Here is a 20,235-nt window from a genome sequence, read left to right as displayed (position 1 = left end):
CCACTCGGTTCTCCCTGATGGAACCTGTTTACCTTCAGTGTTTTGTGCTTCTGATCATTTTAATAGACGTCAGCGTCACTAATTAATGACCTTCTATTAAAAGACTGGTTTACCAAGAGAGACGCTGGAGGACTTTCACCTGAAATGAGTTCATGAAGCCAGTCTGGTTATAAAAATGATAACAGGACATCAGAGCCAGAATTACTCTTTTAGTACTTTTACTTTATACTTAAGTACATTTGAAGGGAAATACTTTAGTACTTTTAAGTACTTTTACTCCAGTGGAGGTCTAAAGGGAGGAGGACTTTTACTGGAGTGTTATTTTACCTTGGGGGTCTCTACTCCAGTACAGGGTTTGTGTACTTCGTCCACCTCTGTTGGCACTGAATCATGATGTCAGTTAGACATCATGATGTTCTGGACCTTCCCTTGAGGAAATGTTCTTTGACTGGACCTTCTTTTAATTAATTACTCCTGCTATAGAGTATAACCCTAACCCTAACACACACTAGCTCGGCAAGGTCCTTCAGCTGTTCAAAGCTGTCAATGCTGAGTGGAAAAATACTGACTCTTTGTTCTGTAAAAGATTGTCTACAAATTTACACACACATAACTTCAACTTTTAAAGAAATCAAAGGGAAAAGCTCTAACATATTAAGTTAGTTTATCTACTTGCTTACTGATTTGTTGAAACCATTAAAAGCTGTCACTTATCAGCTAAATCAGAAAAATATTCATTTGGAAAATTCTCTAAAGAAGTGATATAACACAAATGTTAAATTAAAGATGTACCCAGTGTTTACATGTTTTACACTGTGTTTATAATTAACCTTACCTGAAGAAGACAATTCACTCAGGTTTGTCTTTGTGGATGATTTACTTCAACCAAAATACAGCAAACATTCAGCAAGCAGTGCTTAAAATGTGAGACCAAACTTTTTTGTTGTTGTTCAGATTCATAACTCCTGAATAAGATTTGTAGTACTTCTAACCTTTGAAATAGAGGCTATTGGAGTAATTCTGGGCCGTGTGGAGTTTCCACACATCTTTAGCCAGAATGCCGTTTCTGGAGTGGAGTATTTTGGCCAGATGGGTGTCCATCAGAGAAGGACTGATCAGCACACTTTGGGCCCTGCAGACTAGGAGCACATTTTACTATACAGGAGAAAAAGAAGGTGCCGTACTGGAAGACACATGTGTCAGTAACTTGTCCACTTCTCAGGTCAAAGGAGCAATGTCCAAGAAGGTCACTGTTCCAGTAAGTATCTGCATCATATACTTTGAAAGAGAGTTTTTTGCTGATGGACAGCTTGACAGGACCAAACTCAAATGATTCCCTCCAATGGGGACTGTTATTATCATTAATTACTGCAGTACGTCTGACCGTGTCGCCATAACTGACCTCTACAGAACCATCTGTTTCAGTCCAGCGGTCTCCATAAAAACCATTGGCATGGAGATTGAAGACCTTCAATGTGGCTAGACCATTTTCAGCAGGACAGCAGTTGGACAATATATTTTGACTTCTTTCACAAACGCAGGCACAGCGATCTCTTGCATTATTGCGATGCCCTATCTACCCAGAGCAAACCTTTTTTAAGGCATTTTGAAGGATATAATTTTCTACTGCCTTCTTTAGCCCCTTCTTGGCAGGGTGTCTATTGTTCAGCAGTGAATGTAGGGGTTTAAGGGTGTTTGTCACCACATCTGGGATGGTCTTCAGGGAATCCAGCCACTGTTTTAGAGCATTTGGATGTGAGGCTCTGGTGAAAAGGAGATCTTCACCATTGATGTTTTGCCCTGAATTTTTCATTTGTACTCATGTTCTTCTTTAGGGCTTGACAGTGTTTGAACTCTTGTATGTGCCTGATGCTTCCACGTCCAAACAGTCTTTGACCACTGTGTCCACTCATTGCTGACTTGCAGGTGTTGATGGCTGTTACTGCTTTCATCTTCCCACCCAACACCACTCCTGTGGTAAAGTGCGTGCCAAACATGTCGATTATGCTTTGATAGGAGCTGTGGAGGAATTTTAAAGGCAATTGTATTTGTGATCAGTACACAGTGAAACCTATGCAACAATAATTTATTTATTATACCATTTAAAATGATTTCACAGCAGAATGGCTCACCTGTAAAAGCTGCATTTGACAACATGCTTGGTGAAACTGAACTTGTCCTCCTTTGACTTCTTCATACCGAACTGGGATTCACGGGGATGAGTGCCTCCTACCGAAACTGAAGCCTTAGACTCCACATCAATCCAACTTTCCAGTTGTTTGAGATCAACGAGGTAGAATCATGCACAAGAGCTTCACTCGAGTCATAAATCTGGCTGGAAACCTTCATCGAGCACTTTGGGAGTGTTCTCCGGAACACCACAGCCACAGGCATCTTCTGCTTTGCATTGTTCATGTATGCGTTCCTGGACATTTTGCAGCTGCCATTCCCAATATCCCACTTTTCCAAGTCGACGACATAGGACCCTTTTCGCTCCATCTTCACAACGTCAAAGCCCTCTCCACCAAGGTTGTGGCCAGGAATGAAGTCGGCATTCTCACAGTCTTTGGGACTGCCCAGTTCCAGTTGTTCTTCAGCATTTACAATGGAGAGAAGAGAACACCAAGTCCAGCAGCTGACAAGGTAACGACACATCAACCCCATTCTGATAATAGAAAAAAATCCTTTAGTCATTTCTTAATAATCAATGGAAATAAATCTATTAAAAATAGCAAACTCTTTGTGGTCTATAATGCAGCCCAGACTATATTTATACACAACATTAATTAATATACGGATTTCAAATGCAATCTTCAGTAGGTTCCATCACAACTTACTTGTATCTGAGGTGGCTCTGAAATGTGAGAAATGTCAAACCACACATCACACATTTAATGCTAGTGGAAGAAGGAGGGACTTGCCGTGGTGGTCAGGTACATTAATGTCATATGTTCGTTCTTCAACCAGTGACAAAAAGACAATACATTTTCACAGTGACTAATCAGAACAGACCCCAAGGTGAAACTCTTTATTAATTAAAATAATAGATCTGAAAAGTACCTGGAATCATTTTGTCTCACTGCACATTTTACAGTCTGTTTATGTTTTAGTTTTCCTCACCAGATTTTAGTTCTCCTGGCAATGTAAACAGTCATGGGCACCTTTCACCAAAAGGCCTAAGACCTTTTTTCTGGCTTCTTAAAAGTTCCTTTGCATGTTTTCTTTCTCCAGAGCCAAATGAAAAGTATTCTGAGGAAAAAAGTCAACGTTCCCATGAGGCAAGGGTCTTTAATAAAAATTCAATAAGGCCCCTTTAAAGTTGTCTAATTTACATCCTGACTCAGTGCCATATACTGTTTACTGAAGTAGCCGAGAATATCAGATCAAATAAAGTCCACTTCGGTCAGATTTCAACAACATTTACTGAATATCAGATCAAATAAAGTCCAGTTCGGTCAGATTTCACCAACATTTACTGAACAACAGATCAAATAAAGTCCAGTTCGGTCAGATTTCACCAACATTTACTGAACAACAGATCAAATAAAGTCCAGTTCGGTCAGATTTCACCAACATTTACTGAACATCAGATCAAATAATGTCCAGTTCGGTTAGATTTCACCAACATTTACTGAACATCAGATCAAATAAAGTCCAGTTCGGTCAGATTTCACCAACATTTACTGAACATCAGATCAAATAAAGTCCAGTTCGGTCAGATTTCACCAACATTTACTGAACATCGGATCAAATAAAGTCCAGTTCGGTTAGATTTCACCAACATTTACTGAACATCAGATCAAATAAAGTCCAGTTCGGTCAGATTTCACCAACATTTACTGAACATCAGATCAAATAAAGTCCAGTTCGGTCAGATTTCAACATTTACTGAACATCAGATCAAATAAAGTCCAGTTCAGTCAGATTTCAACAACATTTACTGACCATCAGATCAAATAAAGTCCAGTTCGGTCAGATTTCAACAACATTTACTGAACATCAGATCAAATAAAGTCCAGTTCAGTCAGATTTCAACAACATTTACTGACCATCAGATCAAATAAAGTCCAGTTCGGTCAGATTTCAACAACATTTACTGAACATCAGATCAAATAAAGTCCAGTTCAGTCAGATTTCAACAACATTTACTGAACATCAGATCAAATAAAGTCCAGTTCGGTCGGATTTCACCAACATTTATTGAACATCAGATCAAATAAAGTCCAGTTCGGTCAGATTTCAACAACATTTACTGAACATCAGATCAAATAAAGTCCAGTTCGGTCAGATTTCAACAACATTTACTGAACATCAGATCAAATAAAGTCCAGTTCGGTCAGATTTCACCAACATTTACTGAACATCAGATCAAATAAAGTCCAGTTCGGTCAGATTTCACCAACATTTATTGAACATCAGATCAAATAAAGTCCAGTTCGGTCAGATTTCAACAACATTTACTGAACATCAGATCAAATAAAGTCCAGTTCGGTCAGATTTCAACAACATTTACTGAACATCAGATCAAATAAAGTCCAGTTCGGTCAGATTTCACCAACATTTACTGAACAGCAGATCAAATAAAGTCCAGTTCGGTCAGATTTCAACAACATTTACTGAACATCAGATCAAATAAAGTCCAGTTCGGTCAGATTTCACCAACATTTACTGAACAGCAGATCAAATAAAGTCCAGTTCGGTCAGATTTCAACAACATTTACTGAACATCGGATCAAATAAAGTCCAGTTTGGTCAGATTTCAACAACATTTACTGAACATCAGATCAAATAAAGTCCAGTTCGGTCAGATTTCACCAACATTTACTGTCAGTTTCCTCTTTTTAGATCACGTCATGTGGAATAACTTCCCTCTGACTCACTTTCTTCTCTGACTGCTGTTTCTCTCCTTGTCCCTCCCCTGTGTGGCGTCACTGTCCCTAGTCTCATTAGCATTCGTAATGGATAGATCTGATTGGCTGAGTAGTGTCACGTGAACGCATGTGATTGGTCTGTTAGTCTTCCGGGCCACTAAAGTGGTGAAGAGGGAGCTCAGCCATAAGGTGAAGCTCTCTGTTAACCGGTCAGTCTACATCCTGACCATGAGCTGTGGGTAATGACCAAAGGAATGAGATCACGTATACAAGAGGCAGAAATGAGCTTTCTTTGCAGCGTGGTGGGCTACACTCTACTTGATAGGGTGAGGAACTCGGTCTGCCCATCCTGTGCATCTGATGCTGTTGCCTCTTCTGCCCTGATCAGGCGCCACTGCTCACCAGCCTTCTGGACCGGCTTGACCACCACTGAGCTTCATGCTGTACAGCGCTGTGCAGTCCTCACCCTCAGATTCTGCTGATCATAAACTAATCTAATTAACCAGTGCCCACCTGTTTTTCCTGCTTTGTACTATAATACTATAATACTTTATACTAACACTGTTTGCTGTCCGGTGTTGACCAGAGGAGGACGTGTTCCCCTTCTGAGTCTTGGTTCCTCTCAAGGTTTCTTCCTCCCGCTCTTAGGGAGTTTTTCCTTGCTACTGGCGCCACTGGCGACGCTCATGGGGGCTCGGACCTGGATTTTCTTTCTGTAATGCTGATTTTTCTGTAAACTTGCTTTAAGACAACACCTGTTGTAAAAAGCACTGTATAAATAAACTTTGCTTGCTTGCTTGCTTGGTCATCCGGGAGGAGCTCAGAGTAGAGTGGCTACTTTTCCACATGGAGAGGAGCCAGTTGAGGGTGTTTGATCCGGATACCACCTGGATGCCAGAACAGAAGTATTGAAGATTTGGAGAGACCAGTTCATTTGCCTTGTTTTCTTGCCCGTCAAGTTTTAAGTCCAGCTAACAAATGAAGACCAGTAGAGTCCATGAGATGACATGATGAAGCAGCTGTACCACTCTGATATTCTGTTGTGCTTTGATGTTTAATGTATAATATATAGTATTATCGAGAGCAATTCTGAAAACGTCTTATTTGCTGTCTGTGTTCATGGGAGCCTTTTGGATTCACATTTATTTTCACATTTTTTTTTTTGCAATATTGTCATTTTCCAGTTTTTAGCCACTGAAATTCCATCTCAAATATTACTAAAAAATAAGTTGTATCAACATCAAACTTTTGACATACTCGAATTTGATCTGGTACCACATCAGCACTACTCGTCAATTTCATATTAAACCAATTATTTGAAACATAACGCAACCTCAGTTCCAAACAAGTTGAGAGTAGATGCCAATAAAAACAGTGAACACAAAATCATAGTTCATACTTTATCTTATTAACTTCATTGTGTTTTTGTAAACATATACTCATTCTAAAACGGATGCCTGCCACACATTACAAAACAAGTTGGAGCAGGAACAATTTAAGACAAGGAATATCATAAATTGTTTAAAAAAAACATAATTTTAATAGCTGTTTTTATCATGATACAGGTTTTCAAATGAACACCACAGCCTGTAAATTTTATGTGGTCAGCCTTTCCAATCTAAATCCAATCTAGGAAACGGGGCAAGGGAGGGAAGGAGGCAAGGTAGGGAAGGAGGCAAGAAAGGAAAGGCAAGGAAGGGAAGGAAGGGAAGGAGGCAAGGGAAAGAAGGAAGGGAAGAAGGCAATGACAGGAAGGATGAGCAAGAAGGGAAGGAAGCAAGGAAGGAAGGGAAACAGACAAGGGAGGGAAGGAGGCAAGGAAGGGAAGGAAGGGAAGAAGGCAATGACAGGAAGGATGAGCAAGAAGGGAAGGAAGCAAGGAAGGAAGGGAAACAGACAAGGGAGGGAAGGAGGCAAGGAGGGGAAGGAAGGGAAGGACGCAAGGAAAAGAAGGAAGGGAAGAAGGCATTCAGGGAATCCTTACAAAGCTCTGTGTGCTAAAAGCCTTCGGCCCTTCAGCTGGCACTGCATTAAAAACTGGCATGCTTCTATGATAGATATCACCAGAGCCTGCCCACTTCCTATTCCCCCCATTATATCAAAAACAAAAAAAAGGACTGCTAAACAGCAGGGGGCGCCCATGAGCGAGTCCTCAATGAATGGGAGTAAATGGCGCTAAACCACTAAAACATGAATTAAAGTTTAAGATAAAATTTAAAATAGTTTCTAATCAGAAGAAAATTAGAAAGTGGAAGGATGTATTTCACTAAACATTTTACTGAGAAATCTTACTAATATGTTTCCTTTGGGTTTTGGGCAGCAGGAGGCGGACTTTACTGCTAGAGCGGAGCAGCTCATTGGCTGTTTGCACTCACTGACGTACATGAGGTGCCGATTTAAAATCCTATAACTCTTAAAGGCTCTTAAAAATATAACAGCGGTTTTGAAATGTTTCATGCTGCTCTGTGTTCAGGAAATTATTGTATTCTTTTACACTAAAAATGTTTAAGCATTTATAATCTATGATTTTGCTCAAATGCTCCATATCAACGCATTCATTTTGGAGTCACTTGAGAGCGCCCTCTAGCATTTGAGAAACCCAGAAGACATTGCAGGATGGTAATTCTCCTCTCTCCAAGTTCTCTGATATCACCACATGGACAAGTGGTGTCAATAAGCACTGTTTGTCACTGCATTCACAAATGCAAATTGGACTATGCACAGTGTGAGTCATAAATCAACAATATCCAGAAACGCTGCCAATTTCTCTGGGCTCTAGCTCATCTGAAATGGACTGTTACACAGCGGAAATGAGTATTATGGTCTTACAAGCCAACCTTTCAGATCATGGAAGCAGTGGATGTTGATGGACCATCTAGATTGTTACCAGTGTAAAGTTAAAAAGCCAGCTTCTGTCATATTATTATGCTGTGTATCATTTTCAGTGTAACACAGGTGAATCAGAATTGCCCATCACTGCTTTCTGTTTTTATTGGCATTTTACATGTTGTTTCAACTTTTTTGGAACTGGGTTTGTATATAAAAACATATCTTTTTGCTTAAATTACCCATAAAATAATGTTGTGTCACACTAGGTGATTTAATGAAGAGTGACAACATAAAAATTTTCCAGGGTGCAGGGGAACTGGTCAGCCTACTCTAATGAGGGCAGTATTCAGTACAATTATGGAGAATATAGAATGTAGATCAGGCAAGAGTTAGTTAAGAGTACCCAGGTATTGCTGGGGCTAACAGGCCTAGGTCCACCCAATTTTATAATTGGACCATTAAAAATAATGCTTAAATGCTCAAAGTTTTGTGAATCAATAAGCTAAAAACACAACTTAAATGCCCTCGTGTGGCATATTTTTTTAATATATGTGAAGGCATAATAGTCACAGTTCAAATTCATCATAAACGATGAATGATGAGTTCACTATCATACAGGGAGGTTCTCTCTCAAGAGAGGCCCTGAATATCCTGCTGTAACTCCCGTTACGACGAAGCAAACTGAGCCAAAAAAATCCACTACATACAGTTACAGACTGTAGTCCATCTGTTTCTCTGATACTCTGTTACCCTGTTCTTCAGTGGTCAGGTCCCCCATGGACCCTCACAGAGCAGGTGCTGTTTGGGTGGTGGGTCATTCTCAGCACTGCAGTAACACTGACGTGGTGGTGGTGTGATAGTGTGTGTTGTGCTGGTCTGACCAAGCTTGACTAAGGTTGTCATCTAGCTGCTAAACCAGCTTGAACATCTTAAAATTGATGCTGGTTTAAGTTGTTTTTTCTGTTTCCAGATGTTTCCAGATGGTGGCCTACTGGTCCATTGGCATTACACCTCAGTCTTTCTCAATATTATTGCTAGAGCTGCCACTCCGCTGCATAATTTTCCACTTGTTTATGGACATTTTCCTCTGAAGAGTGGGGCCTGGGGCAACCTCTCACCTGCTGGCTCTGCCTCGCTGTCTCTCTCTCTCTCTCTCTCACTCTGTCTCTCTCTGTGTAAAAGGGCAATATATGCATAGTGAATATATCTCACTGCTGTCAGAAGAAAACCTCCATTTTTTATGTTTTTATATGTTGCCCTTAAAAGGTTAATATCATGATGAATGGACCAAAAGAAATGACCAAAATGACTTGGAAAAAAATCTGGTTCCATTGACTTCCATTAAAATTAAAGTGTTTTCCTTCTCATATAAAGTTACCAGTTTAGCCACTTTAATAGGTACGACTCTGTTTACATCATATCCTTTCAATTACATGCAAACTCACTTTATTAGGTACACCTTGCTAGTAAAAGGCTGGACCCCCTTTTGCCTTCAGAACTGTCTTAATTCTTCATGGCAGACTTTCAACAAGGTGTTGGAAACGTTCCTCAGAGATTCTGGTTGGTTATTTGAGTTCCTGCTGTCTTTCTATCATCTGGAACCAGTCTGCCCATTCTCCTCTGACCTCTCACATCAACAAGGCATTTTCGTCCACACAACTGACCGCTCACTGGATATTTCACTGGATTTTCGGACCGTTCTCTGTAAACCCTAGTTTGCAGCCGTGTGATTGGCTGAGTAGATATTTGTTAACAAGCAACTGAACAGATATACCTAATAAAGTGGCCAGTGAGTGTATATATATTTAGCATGTGGAATCTGGTGAATAGATCAGAGCAGTGTGATAGTAGTTTGTACAAATGTTTTAAACTGTGCACATAATTAACCTTATTTGAAGAAATACAAATCACTCAGGTCTGTCTTTGTGAATGCTTTAATCAACTCAAAGTACAACTTGCAAGGCAGTCAAACATTCAGCAAGCAAAAGATGAAATATGAAACCAGGTAATATCCTTTTTATTCCTTTTTAAACAAGATTTTTATTTGCAAAGCAGGTCAAGCTAAGCTACTAGTTAAGCTGCTTAGTAGCATAAATGTCATGCAGGATTTTTATCACTAATTATCCTCAAAGTAGACGGTATCAGAGTAATTCTGGGCCGTATGGAGTTTCCACATATCCTTAACCAGAATTCCATTTCTGGAGTGGAATATTTTGGCCAGAGGGGTGGCCATCGGAGAAGGACTGTAATCGGCACACTTTGGGCCCTGCAGGCTAGGAGCACATTTTGCGATATACGAGAAGAAGAAGGTCCCGTACCTGAAGTAGCACGCTTTACTCACATATCCACTGGTAAGAGGAAAGGAGCACTTTCCAAGAAAGTCAGTGTTCCAGTAAGTGTCTTCGTCATAGACTTCGAAATTGATTGTTTTGCTGTTCGACAGTTTGATAGGACCATACTCAAATGACTCTCTCCAGTGGGGATTATCGTTGTTTGTAATTACTGCAGTGCGTTTTACTGTATGACCGTATTTGACTAGTACGAAACCGTCTGTTTTAGTCCAGAAATCTCCATATAAACCTTTGGCGCGGAGGTTGAAGACCTTCAGTGTGGCTAGCCCTGTTCCAGAGGGACAGCAGTTGGATCGTATATTTTGACTTGCATGACAAATGCAGGCACAGCGATCTCTTGGATTATTGCGATGCCCTATCTTACAGGACCTAGAGCAAACTTTTCTTAAGGCGTTTTGAAGGATGTATTTTTCTACTGCCTTCTTTAGCCCCTTCCTGGCAGGGTGTCTATTGTTCAGCAATGAATGTAGGGGTCTAAGGGTGTATGTCACCACATCTGGGATGGTCTTCAGGGAGTTCAGCCACCGATGTAGAGCATATGGATGTGAGGCTCTGGAGAAAAGGAGATCTTCACCATTGATGTTCCCTCCTACAATCTCTGTCTGTCGCTCATTAAACATTGAGCTGAATTTTCCATCTCTTCCTATGGTCCTCTTTAACCTTTGACACTCTCGGGCCTCTGCACTTAAAGTAGCACTCTTGTATGTGCCTGATGCTTCCACGTCCAAACAGTCTTTGACCGCTGTGTCCGAAAGTCCATTCATTGCTGCCTTGCAGCTTCGGATGGCTGTTACTGCTTTCATCTTCCCACCCAACACCACTCCTTCGGTATAGTGCGTGCCATACATGTCGATTATGTGTTGATAGGCATGTGGATTGTAGTTTGGAGGAAGAGACCGCACAGCCCGAAGAAACTCGCGATGCAGCGGTGGTGAGGATTTTATTTTGTAGCTGTGAAAGAATTCGGAAGGTATTCATATTTGTGAGTTGTACACAGTGAAGAGTGCCTATGCCACATTTATTATAGGCGTATTTATTGATTATACCATTTAAATTGATTTCACAGCAAAACATGGCTCACCTGTAGAAGTTGCATTCGACAGCGTGTTTGGTGAAACTGAACTTGTCCTCCTTTGACTTCTTCATGCTGAACCGGGCTTCGCGGGAATAAGTGCCTCCTACCATCATTGAACCTGTAAACCCCAAATCAAGTCCATTCTTCCAGTTGTTTGAGATCGATGAAGTCGATTCTTTCACAAGAGCTTCACTCGAGTCATAAACCTGGCTGGAAACCTTCATTGAACACTTTGCGGAATTCCTCCAGTGCACCACAGCCACGGGTATCTTCTGCCTTGCGTTGTTCATGTATGCGTTCCTGGACATTTTGCAGCTGCCGTTCCCGATGTTCCACTTCTCCATGTCGATGATGTAAGACTTTTTCCGTTCCATCTTCACAATGTCAAAGCCCTCTCCACCAAGGTTGTGCCCAGGAACGAAGAGAGCATTCCTGCAGTTTTTGGGACTGCCCAGTTCCAGTTGTTCTTCAGCATTCCCCATGGAGAGAAGAGAACACCAAATCCAACAGCTGACAAGGTAACGACACATCCACCCCATTCTGTGAGAGTCTAAAAAAATAATTTTGTTAATTCTTAAATAATCAATGGGATTTAACCTATAAACAGTAGTCTGTAATCTCTTTGTGGTACAGCCCATAGCATATACACATATACACAACCTTCAGTTTAAGGAGTTCAATTTAATTTACTTTCAATTACTTACTTGTGTTTTGTGTCTCATCTACATCTGAGACGTGAGTCAAGCCCAAATGTCTTATCTTAAATACTAGTGGCAGAGGGAGGGACAGTGGCTACATTTACATAATGACTAATCTTAAAGGAGCCCAATGTAAAATACTGTCTTCATTAAAAATAATATGTAGCTGGAAAAAAATATATAACTGCAAAAAAAATCTAAAGAAAGTTTGGAATCATTTTGCTGTTTTTTGTATGAAGTTTGAACTTTGGAGTTTTCCTCATGAGCAAAATTCTATGCCAAAGAAGGTGATGGGGGTTTTACGTCTTTTTGATGGGCCTTTCTTTTGGCTTGGATGTGTTTTTATTAGCTTGTATTTAATTTTTTCACAAGTCTATGTCTAAAGTTTCACTTGCATGTTTCTGTCTTGAATGAGGGGCATTGTAGCCAGAATATATGCATGAATTACATTATATAAAAGAACTCAAACAAAATAAACACATGAATAATAATGGATAACATATCGCCTCGTATCTCCGGAATGATCATTTTACAGGAGAAGGAAAAAATCCTACTTTACTTTCAATGTAAATCGATGGAATCAGATGTTTTTCCAAGTCATTTTGGGCTGTTTCTTTTGGTCCATTCATCATGAAATTTACATGACATTAAATTTAAATAGTTTTTTTCAGACAACAGCGCTACATGACGGGTATAATAATAATAATAATAATTATAATAAATGAAATTTATATAGCGCCTTTCACAAACCCAAGGTCACGTCACATAGCAAAAAAAATGGAATGCATTGGAAAACCAAAAACGGAATGCATCCAAATTTGCCTGCTTATACAGTACATTTAAATTCATTAAAGAAGTACTGCCAGTATGCAAGTGCGAAGTTCCGTATATTCTTGGACACATTACATCCACCATTTCTTTCACATACGTTCACCGGTGATGCTGAGCTTTACTCTTTTAAACAGAGCTGTGGTCCATATGAGGTATGACTCTGTTTCATTCACCGGCCAGTCAGATTTGAAGAGGAATCTGATAAGAATAAATAAAAAAGAGCAAGAAGACGTCAACAAGAACCAAAGACCAACCACCATAAAGTGAGTGTACAGCTGCAGTGTCTGCACCACAGCACACTGTGTCAGCACATGTGACTGCTTAACAGTTACACCACTATTTGTGTTCATGCAAATTAGATTGGATTATGTCAACAATATTCATTTAGATTGGATTTGCTTTGTAAACATCAACAATAATGATGTGAATGCAGTTTGGAGAAATAGCAATTCGTAATAAAGTACAAATTACCTATATACCCCAATAAGCAATGATATGTAAGACTTATGCAAACTGCTTATTTCATCATGCAGTTCGTTATTTGACTCAAAAATGCACAATTTTTATATACAGACACTAAAACAGTGTCATTTTGGGTGGTGGGCTTTAGTGGTCAGCTGGCTTTAAATAAGAATAGCAGTTTGCATTGTGTGAGGATACGTGCAATGGTATGTTTACGTCTTAGATATGTTTTCTCATCTTTCACATAAAAATAAATACCCACCCCTTTGTCTCCTGTCCCCTCTGCTGTTCGCCACTGTTAAATGACACCCCTCAATCTGGAATTCTTCTTAGCTTCCAGTGGAATCTTGGGATAGGGCAGTGTGCTGTTTGATGAGCACTACGTATTTGGACACATCATTTTCAGATGCAGTTTGAGGCAGAACTGGGGAACCACAAGATAACAAGATCAATGCAAGATCAGACAAAGGATCACTGAAACAATAGGGCTACTTATACAAAAGAGACAGCACTAGAAAAGGGAGGAGCTCGGAAAACAAGACGGGGCTGAGTGGTTAAAGGGTGGAGCCAGACTAAGAAAACCATTTTCCTACTCTGATCTCTTAATGTTTTTTTTTTGCCTTTACTAAAGACCATTAACAAATCTATGCCACTTATCCTTCTGGGTTGCCGGGGGTGCTCAAGCCTATCCCAGCAGTCAGAAGGCAGGAAAACACCCTGGACAGGTGCCATTAACAAATATAACACAAATAATTGACACAACAATATGAACTCCATTCATCCAGGAACACATCCAATACATTTATTCTCTCTACAGGCCTTGGTACCACACTTAGGAAACCACAGTCTCAACATACAGTAGAACTGCCATCTATATCATCTTAACATGCAGAGGAACCCCTGTCCACATCATCTTCACAACATACACTAAACCCCCATCCACATTATCTTCACACACTAGAACCAGCATCTACATCATCTTCACAACATACACTAGAACGCCCATCCACATCATCTTCACAACGTACACTAGAACATCCGTCTACATCATCTCCCCAAATACACTAGAATGGCCATCTACATCATCGGCACAACATACACTAGAACGCCCATCCACATCATCTTCACAACATACACTAGAACATCCGTCTACATCATCTTCACAGCATACTCTAGAACCACCATCTATATCATCTTCACAACATATACTACAATGACAATCTCACAACATGCACTAGAACGCCCACCCACATCATCTTCACAATGTACACAAGAACATCTGTCTATATCATCTCCCCAAATACACTAGAACGGCCATCTACATCATCGTCACAACATACATTAGAACCCCCATCCACATCCCCTTCAAAACATACAGTAGAACCACCATCTATATCATCTTAACATGCACTGAAACCCCCATCCACATCATCTTCACAGTATGCACTAGAGCCTCCATCCATGTCATCTCTACAACATACACTAGAACCACCATCTACATCATCTTCATGATATACACTAGAACCTCCATCCACATCATCTTCATAGCATACTCTACAACCACCATCTACATCATCTTCACAACATACACAAGAACCTCCATCCACATCATCTTCAGAACATACACTAGAACCACCATCTATATCATCTTCACAACATACACAAGAACCTCCATCCACATCATCTTCACAGCATGCTCAAGAACCACCATCTATATCATCATCACAACATACACAAGAACCTCCATCCACATCATCTTCAGAACATATACTAGAACCACCATCTACATTATCTTCACAACATTCACTAAAATCACCATCTACATTATCTTCACAACATTCACTAAAACCACCATCTACATCATCTTCACAACATCACTGGTTGTCTTTGAAGTCTTTTTATTCTTGCAGCAAGGGAGCGGGTTACACACAGAACAAAGCCTGAATGCAATTGCTCAACAATGGAATAGGGACAAGGTTCTTATAGCTAAGCAGACAGTGTCATGCTTTCTTCAGAATTGACCACACCAGTTCTCGATAGCCAATTCTAGAAGTGATGAATCCTGTTTATAGAGAACTGGTGCAGCTCGTTTTAGCTTTGTGTTAAAATATCGTACACGTAATTAATGCTTACACGTTTTTTCTTATATGGCCTTGCAGAGCACAGGTCACAGTATAGAGTATAAAGTTCAGTTACGGCACAGAGTATAAAGTTCAGTTTTACTAACATTTCCCTCCTGTTGATACTATATGGGAGGGTTTTAAGTAAGGTCAGTTAAATGATTAATGCAACTGAGCCGACAAGTGATTAATGCAATCAAATTGATAGTGTGTACATCTGGATTACTTTCCACAGTTTACTCTTCATTCGATTTTCATAAACTGCTTCATAAATCATTCACTCTCACTGTTACAGTTCAGAATCTTGAGGGTCTTGTCCAGTCAGTAAGGCTGTGCAGCCTGGATCGTCAGGGTCGAGTGCCTCGTGCATCATGACTTTGGTGACTGCAGAGTCGATGAGGCGCAGGGTCCTCTCGCACACGGAATGAAGCAACATCCGCAAATGGTGATGAAAGCGGCTGCAACTGCAACAGAAATTAAAACAGAAGAGGCAAGAGCACTCCACTTCCCAAACCAGGAATCCAGGAATAGTGAGTGGGTTATCAATTCCAGCGGTATCGTGCATCTCTTTGGATAGGGCTTCTAGGCCATGAAGGGTCCTGGTGAAGCTGTCATCTGGTGAGGTGTTATTGGGTATGAATGTACAACAGAAATCCCCAAACATTTTGCATACACCACCCCTTTCAGCCAGCAGCATGTCTAAAGCAATCCTATTTTGCCATGCCATAAGCGAGGTGGCCTGCAACTGTTCATGGACAGCCCTCAAAGCATCCCAACTGTGGGAATGAGTTATTGAAGGTTCCCATTACACTAGCCTCACTCCTCTGGTGACGGTGGTGCTTAACGTTTTTGGGCAGGGATGAGAATGCCGTAGGGTGCAGGAACCTTGCCATAACTGTGGCAACACTGCCCTCAACTTTCTGTCTCCACACAGCCACCACAGGTCAGTGTACACAATGGTGTGGTTAGTAAACTACACCTTTTTGATAGTTGTCGCTGTCAGCAGTGACACCGTCCTGGAATTCCATCATTAGAGATACTTTAGGTTGCCCTGGGGGATCTGCACCCAGCAGGTTGCCCATAACTCTACTTTCAATTGCATGAAAACCATGGGCAATGATCAGGTAGTGCAACATCAGTCTGGCCATGGTCAAGTCTGCTTACTATAGTCTCTGGACCTATCAATAATCTTCACCGGTGTTGAGACGAGTGGCCCTATTGGCTTCACTCCCCTTTGTAGCTGGACTAGTCCCTAAGAGACTTTAAGCAGTTCTGTTTTGGCCGTGGTCAGAGAATTCACGTACCTTTTTACAATGAGAGAGATGGATCCAGGAGGGGCGTTCAGCAATTTTTACAGCAGTAAGGGTCATTAGCAGCACTTGGAATGATCCCCTCAACCGAGGATCTGCCCGGGACTTTTTCTTTGTGACCTTTATGAAGACCCAGTTCCCAAGTGTCAGTTCTGCCTCTGGTTTCAGATCTCCGTCACCCTGTGTGGGAGGGTTAACATTTTGTTTATTTAGCATGTTTCTCATATAGTCTACTAAACTCTCTTCTGCTACTCCACTTCCTCTTGAGAGCGTTTGGAACTGAGGATAACATATGGTCTCCCATACATTATTTCAAAGGGAGTCAGGCTGCTCTCTCCTGGCATTATGTGCATATTTAATGTCACTAGTGGAAGGCAGTAAACCCAACTTTTCCCAGTTTCTGTTCTTGTCTTTTTTTCGCAGTTAAGCTTTTATAATACCATTGTACCTTTCTACCAATCCTGCCGATTGGGGCTGATAGGCTCAGTGGTGTTTTAGTTCCATGTTTAGCGCTTTCCCTATGTGTGTGATAAGACTGTTTACAACATGTGTGCCATTATCACTGTACATTCTCTGAGGTATCCCATGTCTGGGAATTATTTCTTTTACTAATGCCTTTGCTACCGTTAGTGCGTCTGGGTTAGCACAAGGAAATATTTCAAACCATTTAGTGAGGGCATCTAGAATTACCAGACAGTATTTCTTTCCTTCACATTTATTTCATTCTATAAAATTGATTTAATTCCATACATATGTGTTGGAAAGGCCATCGTGGCTATGAGAACTTGCCTCTTTTGGGTCTAAGGTTCCCTTGTGGGTTGTTTTTTGCACATATTTCACATGCTAGAGAAAATGATATGCAATATCCCTCCTATTGTGAAATGGCAAGGGCCATGGCTCAAAAAAACAACATTTTTAAATACATTTTTCGGAAGGATGGGCTTACCATCAGGTCAGCAGAAAATATTAAGAGATGGGTTTTGCAACGTGTTTGAGCCACACTTTTTTTCAGTGTCAGAAGAGATGCACTGCATGTCAGTGAGAACTTACACATGTAAGTATGTGTGTGTGTGTCAACACTGACGGAAAGGACGTGAGCTGTACAGCTCGCTTTGTTTCCTCATCAGCCTTGCGGTTTCCTATAGAAACAGGGTCAGTGTTGCGTGTGTGCACAGCACATATGCAGATTGCTAAACGTTTGGGCGACTGAATGGAATCCAGCAAATCCAAGATTAGTTGTTTATGGTTAATTGGTTTCCCTGTGGACGTAATCATGCCATGGTTCCTCCACTGTTGGGCGAAAGTATGGACAGTGGAAAAAGCAAATTGGCTATCTGTCCAGATTACAACTGCTTTACCTTTGACGAGCTTACATGCTTCTGCCAGAGCAATGAGTTTGGCCGCTTGTGCAGACAGGTGGTTCTGCAGTTTTCTGCCTATGAGAAGTCTGTCATGCGTGACTACTACGAACCCGGTGGCCTTTGTGCCATCAGGGCACTTACTACTGGATTAGTGGGACTGGCCAGGTGTATATTCGGGGTCCCGTGTGTGACCCAATTTGTGAAAGAATTTGTGTCATCAGAATGTTGGACCCTGAGTATGCAGTCTCGCCAATCACCAGCACCTTCACAGTTGGTGACAAAGGCACCTACATCACTCCAACTGTGTTTTGGTTCTTTTGAGACAGATAGAAGTTTGCATACAGCACTGCACATTGTCACGATTGGCCCCTCCCAGTCCTGTCCATGTGCCTTTGTTTTGGTTCAGCCCCCTTGTTTGTTGACTCCGCCCCTGATTGTTTTCACCTGTCCCTCGTTATCCCTGTTTTATAAGCCGTGTTTGCCCCTTGTCTTTACTGGTCTTTGTTTGACGTGTTCGATCGTGCTGTTCGTTTGACGTGTTGTCTGAACTGTTATCTGCTGTGTTGGTTGTGTTGTTTGTACTGGTCTTTGTGCTGTTCTCCTTGTCGTATTCTGGTGTTCGTCATGTCTGTCCCCCTATCAATCTGTGTTGGATCTATGGCCCTGGACTGTTTGAACAATGACCCTGGATTTGCCCATAATAAATCTCGCTTATCTCAGCACATGCATCCGCCTCCTCGCCCCCTTTCTCAGCCGGACCAACACAATGTGGTTAATCTGACAGTAGCACAACGAATTTTGAAGAACCGCTCTTCATATTTGGGGTCTTGTTCCACTGGTATGTTTGTAAAACATTGTGCAATGTAAATCATTTGGGCTCATGTACTCTGCCGTTGTATACCCTACTTCGCGAGCCTTATCAACGAGAGCCTGGGTGACAGAGCTGGGTCCGATGTTGATAAGGTCTAAAGAGTACCAGTAATGGGGAGATGAATCATCTCCTGAAACCAAAACAAGATCTGCACACCGCTGGGCTCGCAGCCCATCTTGGATAGGAACAACAGCGATCTGCAGGTCTACCAACATATCTCTCCCCAAGAGATTTAATGGCACATCGGGCGAAAGTACTATTTGGGTGTCGTGGCTGCATACACCAGTCCGTGGGTCAAATAAGCGGACAGGCATAGACTGTCATGCTTGATTTACTTTGTCATTGGCGGATTTGACATAGATTGAATCATCAGAGATTTGGACATGTGGGACGCCATCAGGGTGAACAACAGTGTGTGACGCCCTGGTGTCACACAGAAAAGACGCTTCTTGACCTTTAATCTCTAAAGTAATTTCGGGTTTTACTTTAGAACTAAGTAAAAATGCATCGACATGCATGAAACAAACAGGTTCATCCTTGTCTAGCCCAATGTCCATGCTTACCGCACTTCCAGCAGGCGTCCCTGCTCGAGGTGGGAGGAGCTGATCCTCCTCTCCCCCTGTTGTGGCCACGCTCTCATCCTTTGCCTCTTCCATGTTCACCGGCCCCAGCCTGAAAATAGATCTCCTCACCTCCCATCAGAGGTCAGAACGAATGCAGTAGCCTTTTCAGTTTTTTTATTCTCTTTCTCTTAGTAAATTTTCACATTCTGGAACACTCAACCTTCCCTAAAACCCACACTTGTTCTTCCACATTTTTACCACTTTGCATTTTCTATATCTTTAGAACACATTAACTTCACATCACCAGTCAGCCCGAGCTCCTTCTTACCACAACAGCTGTAGCAATTACCCATGGTATTATAATGGTGTTATATTATCTTTTGAGGTCCTGGACCTCTTTTGATCAAAAATACTAGATGACTCAAAGTTTTCTTAGGCCTACTTGGGTCCCAGACCCGCAAAAGAAAAGGGCTAGTCTCTGTTTCCTAGGTACGGTGACCTAATGCCAGGATACCACCTGGTCTTTATGGCCGGGATACTGCCAGGTCTTTCTGTTCAGTCCCTGACTGAAGTAAGAAACCAAGTTTCTTACCTTCAAATTTCCAGTGTCTCAGCGTCTCTGGGTGATCCCATCACTCCTCCACCACCCAGAGGATCCTGGCCTCTTTTTAAAGCACAACCACTGTCTTCAGACTCCCCCACGCGGTTCAAGTCCCTGAAACTGGGAGAAGAAGGAAATGTTGGGATCCGGCACGAAGGACCAAGTTGTAAGAGAAATTCTTTGTTTAAATTAACAGGCTGGGATCACTGGTTGTCTTTGAAGTCTTTTTATTCTTGCAGCAAGGGAGCGGGTTACACACAGAACAAAGCCTGAATGCAAATGCTCAAAAATA

General features: G+C 41.4%; 1 protein-coding gene and 1 pseudogene across 3 annotated transcripts; both read right to left on the bottom strand.

Annotated features, from left to right (window-relative positions):
- Positions 1–987: 987 nt before the first annotated feature.
- LOC108442978 lies at positions 988–2,664 on the bottom strand (annotated as a pseudogene).
- A 6,954-nt stretch (positions 2,665–9,618) lies between these two features.
- On the bottom strand, positions 9,619–19,521 carry LOC108442979 (perforin-1-like). Of its 3 annotated transcripts, XM_037535280.1 has the most exons (7): positions 19,343–19,521; positions 16,542–16,727; positions 15,525–15,701; positions 13,380–13,541; positions 12,753–12,853; positions 11,133–11,676; positions 9,619–11,002 (listed from the first exon to the last, which is right to left on the bottom strand). In XM_037535280.1, exons 6-7 carry the CDS (start codon positions 11,663–11,665, stop codon positions 9,817–9,819), a joined length of 1,719 nt encoding a protein of 572 aa, XP_037391177.1. In that variant the 5' UTR covers positions 11,666–11,676; positions 12,753–12,853; positions 13,380–13,541; positions 15,525–15,701; positions 16,542–16,727; positions 19,343–19,521; the 3' UTR covers positions 9,619–9,816. The 3 variants fall into 3 exon arrangements, with proteins under 3 accessions (XP_037391177.1, XP_037391178.1, XP_017578814.2); XM_037535281.1 differs by lacking the exons at positions 15,525–15,701; positions 16,542–16,727; positions 19,343–19,521 and having other exon boundaries at positions 13,380–13,790; XM_017723325.2 differs by lacking the exons at positions 12,753–12,853; positions 13,380–13,541; positions 15,525–15,701; positions 16,542–16,727; positions 19,343–19,521 and adding an exon at positions 11,831–11,847.
- Positions 19,522–20,235: the final 714 nt, after the last annotated feature.

The sequence above is a fragment of the Pygocentrus nattereri genome, chromosome 27 (genome assembly GCF_015220715.1).
Source record: "Pygocentrus nattereri isolate fPygNat1 chromosome 27, fPygNat1.pri, whole genome shotgun sequence".
Lineage (NCBI taxonomy): Eukaryota > Metazoa > Chordata > Actinopteri > Characiformes > Serrasalmidae > Pygocentrus > Pygocentrus nattereri.
Note: the sequence above shows the minus strand (reverse complement) of the source record. Positions and strands in the feature narration are given on the sequence as shown.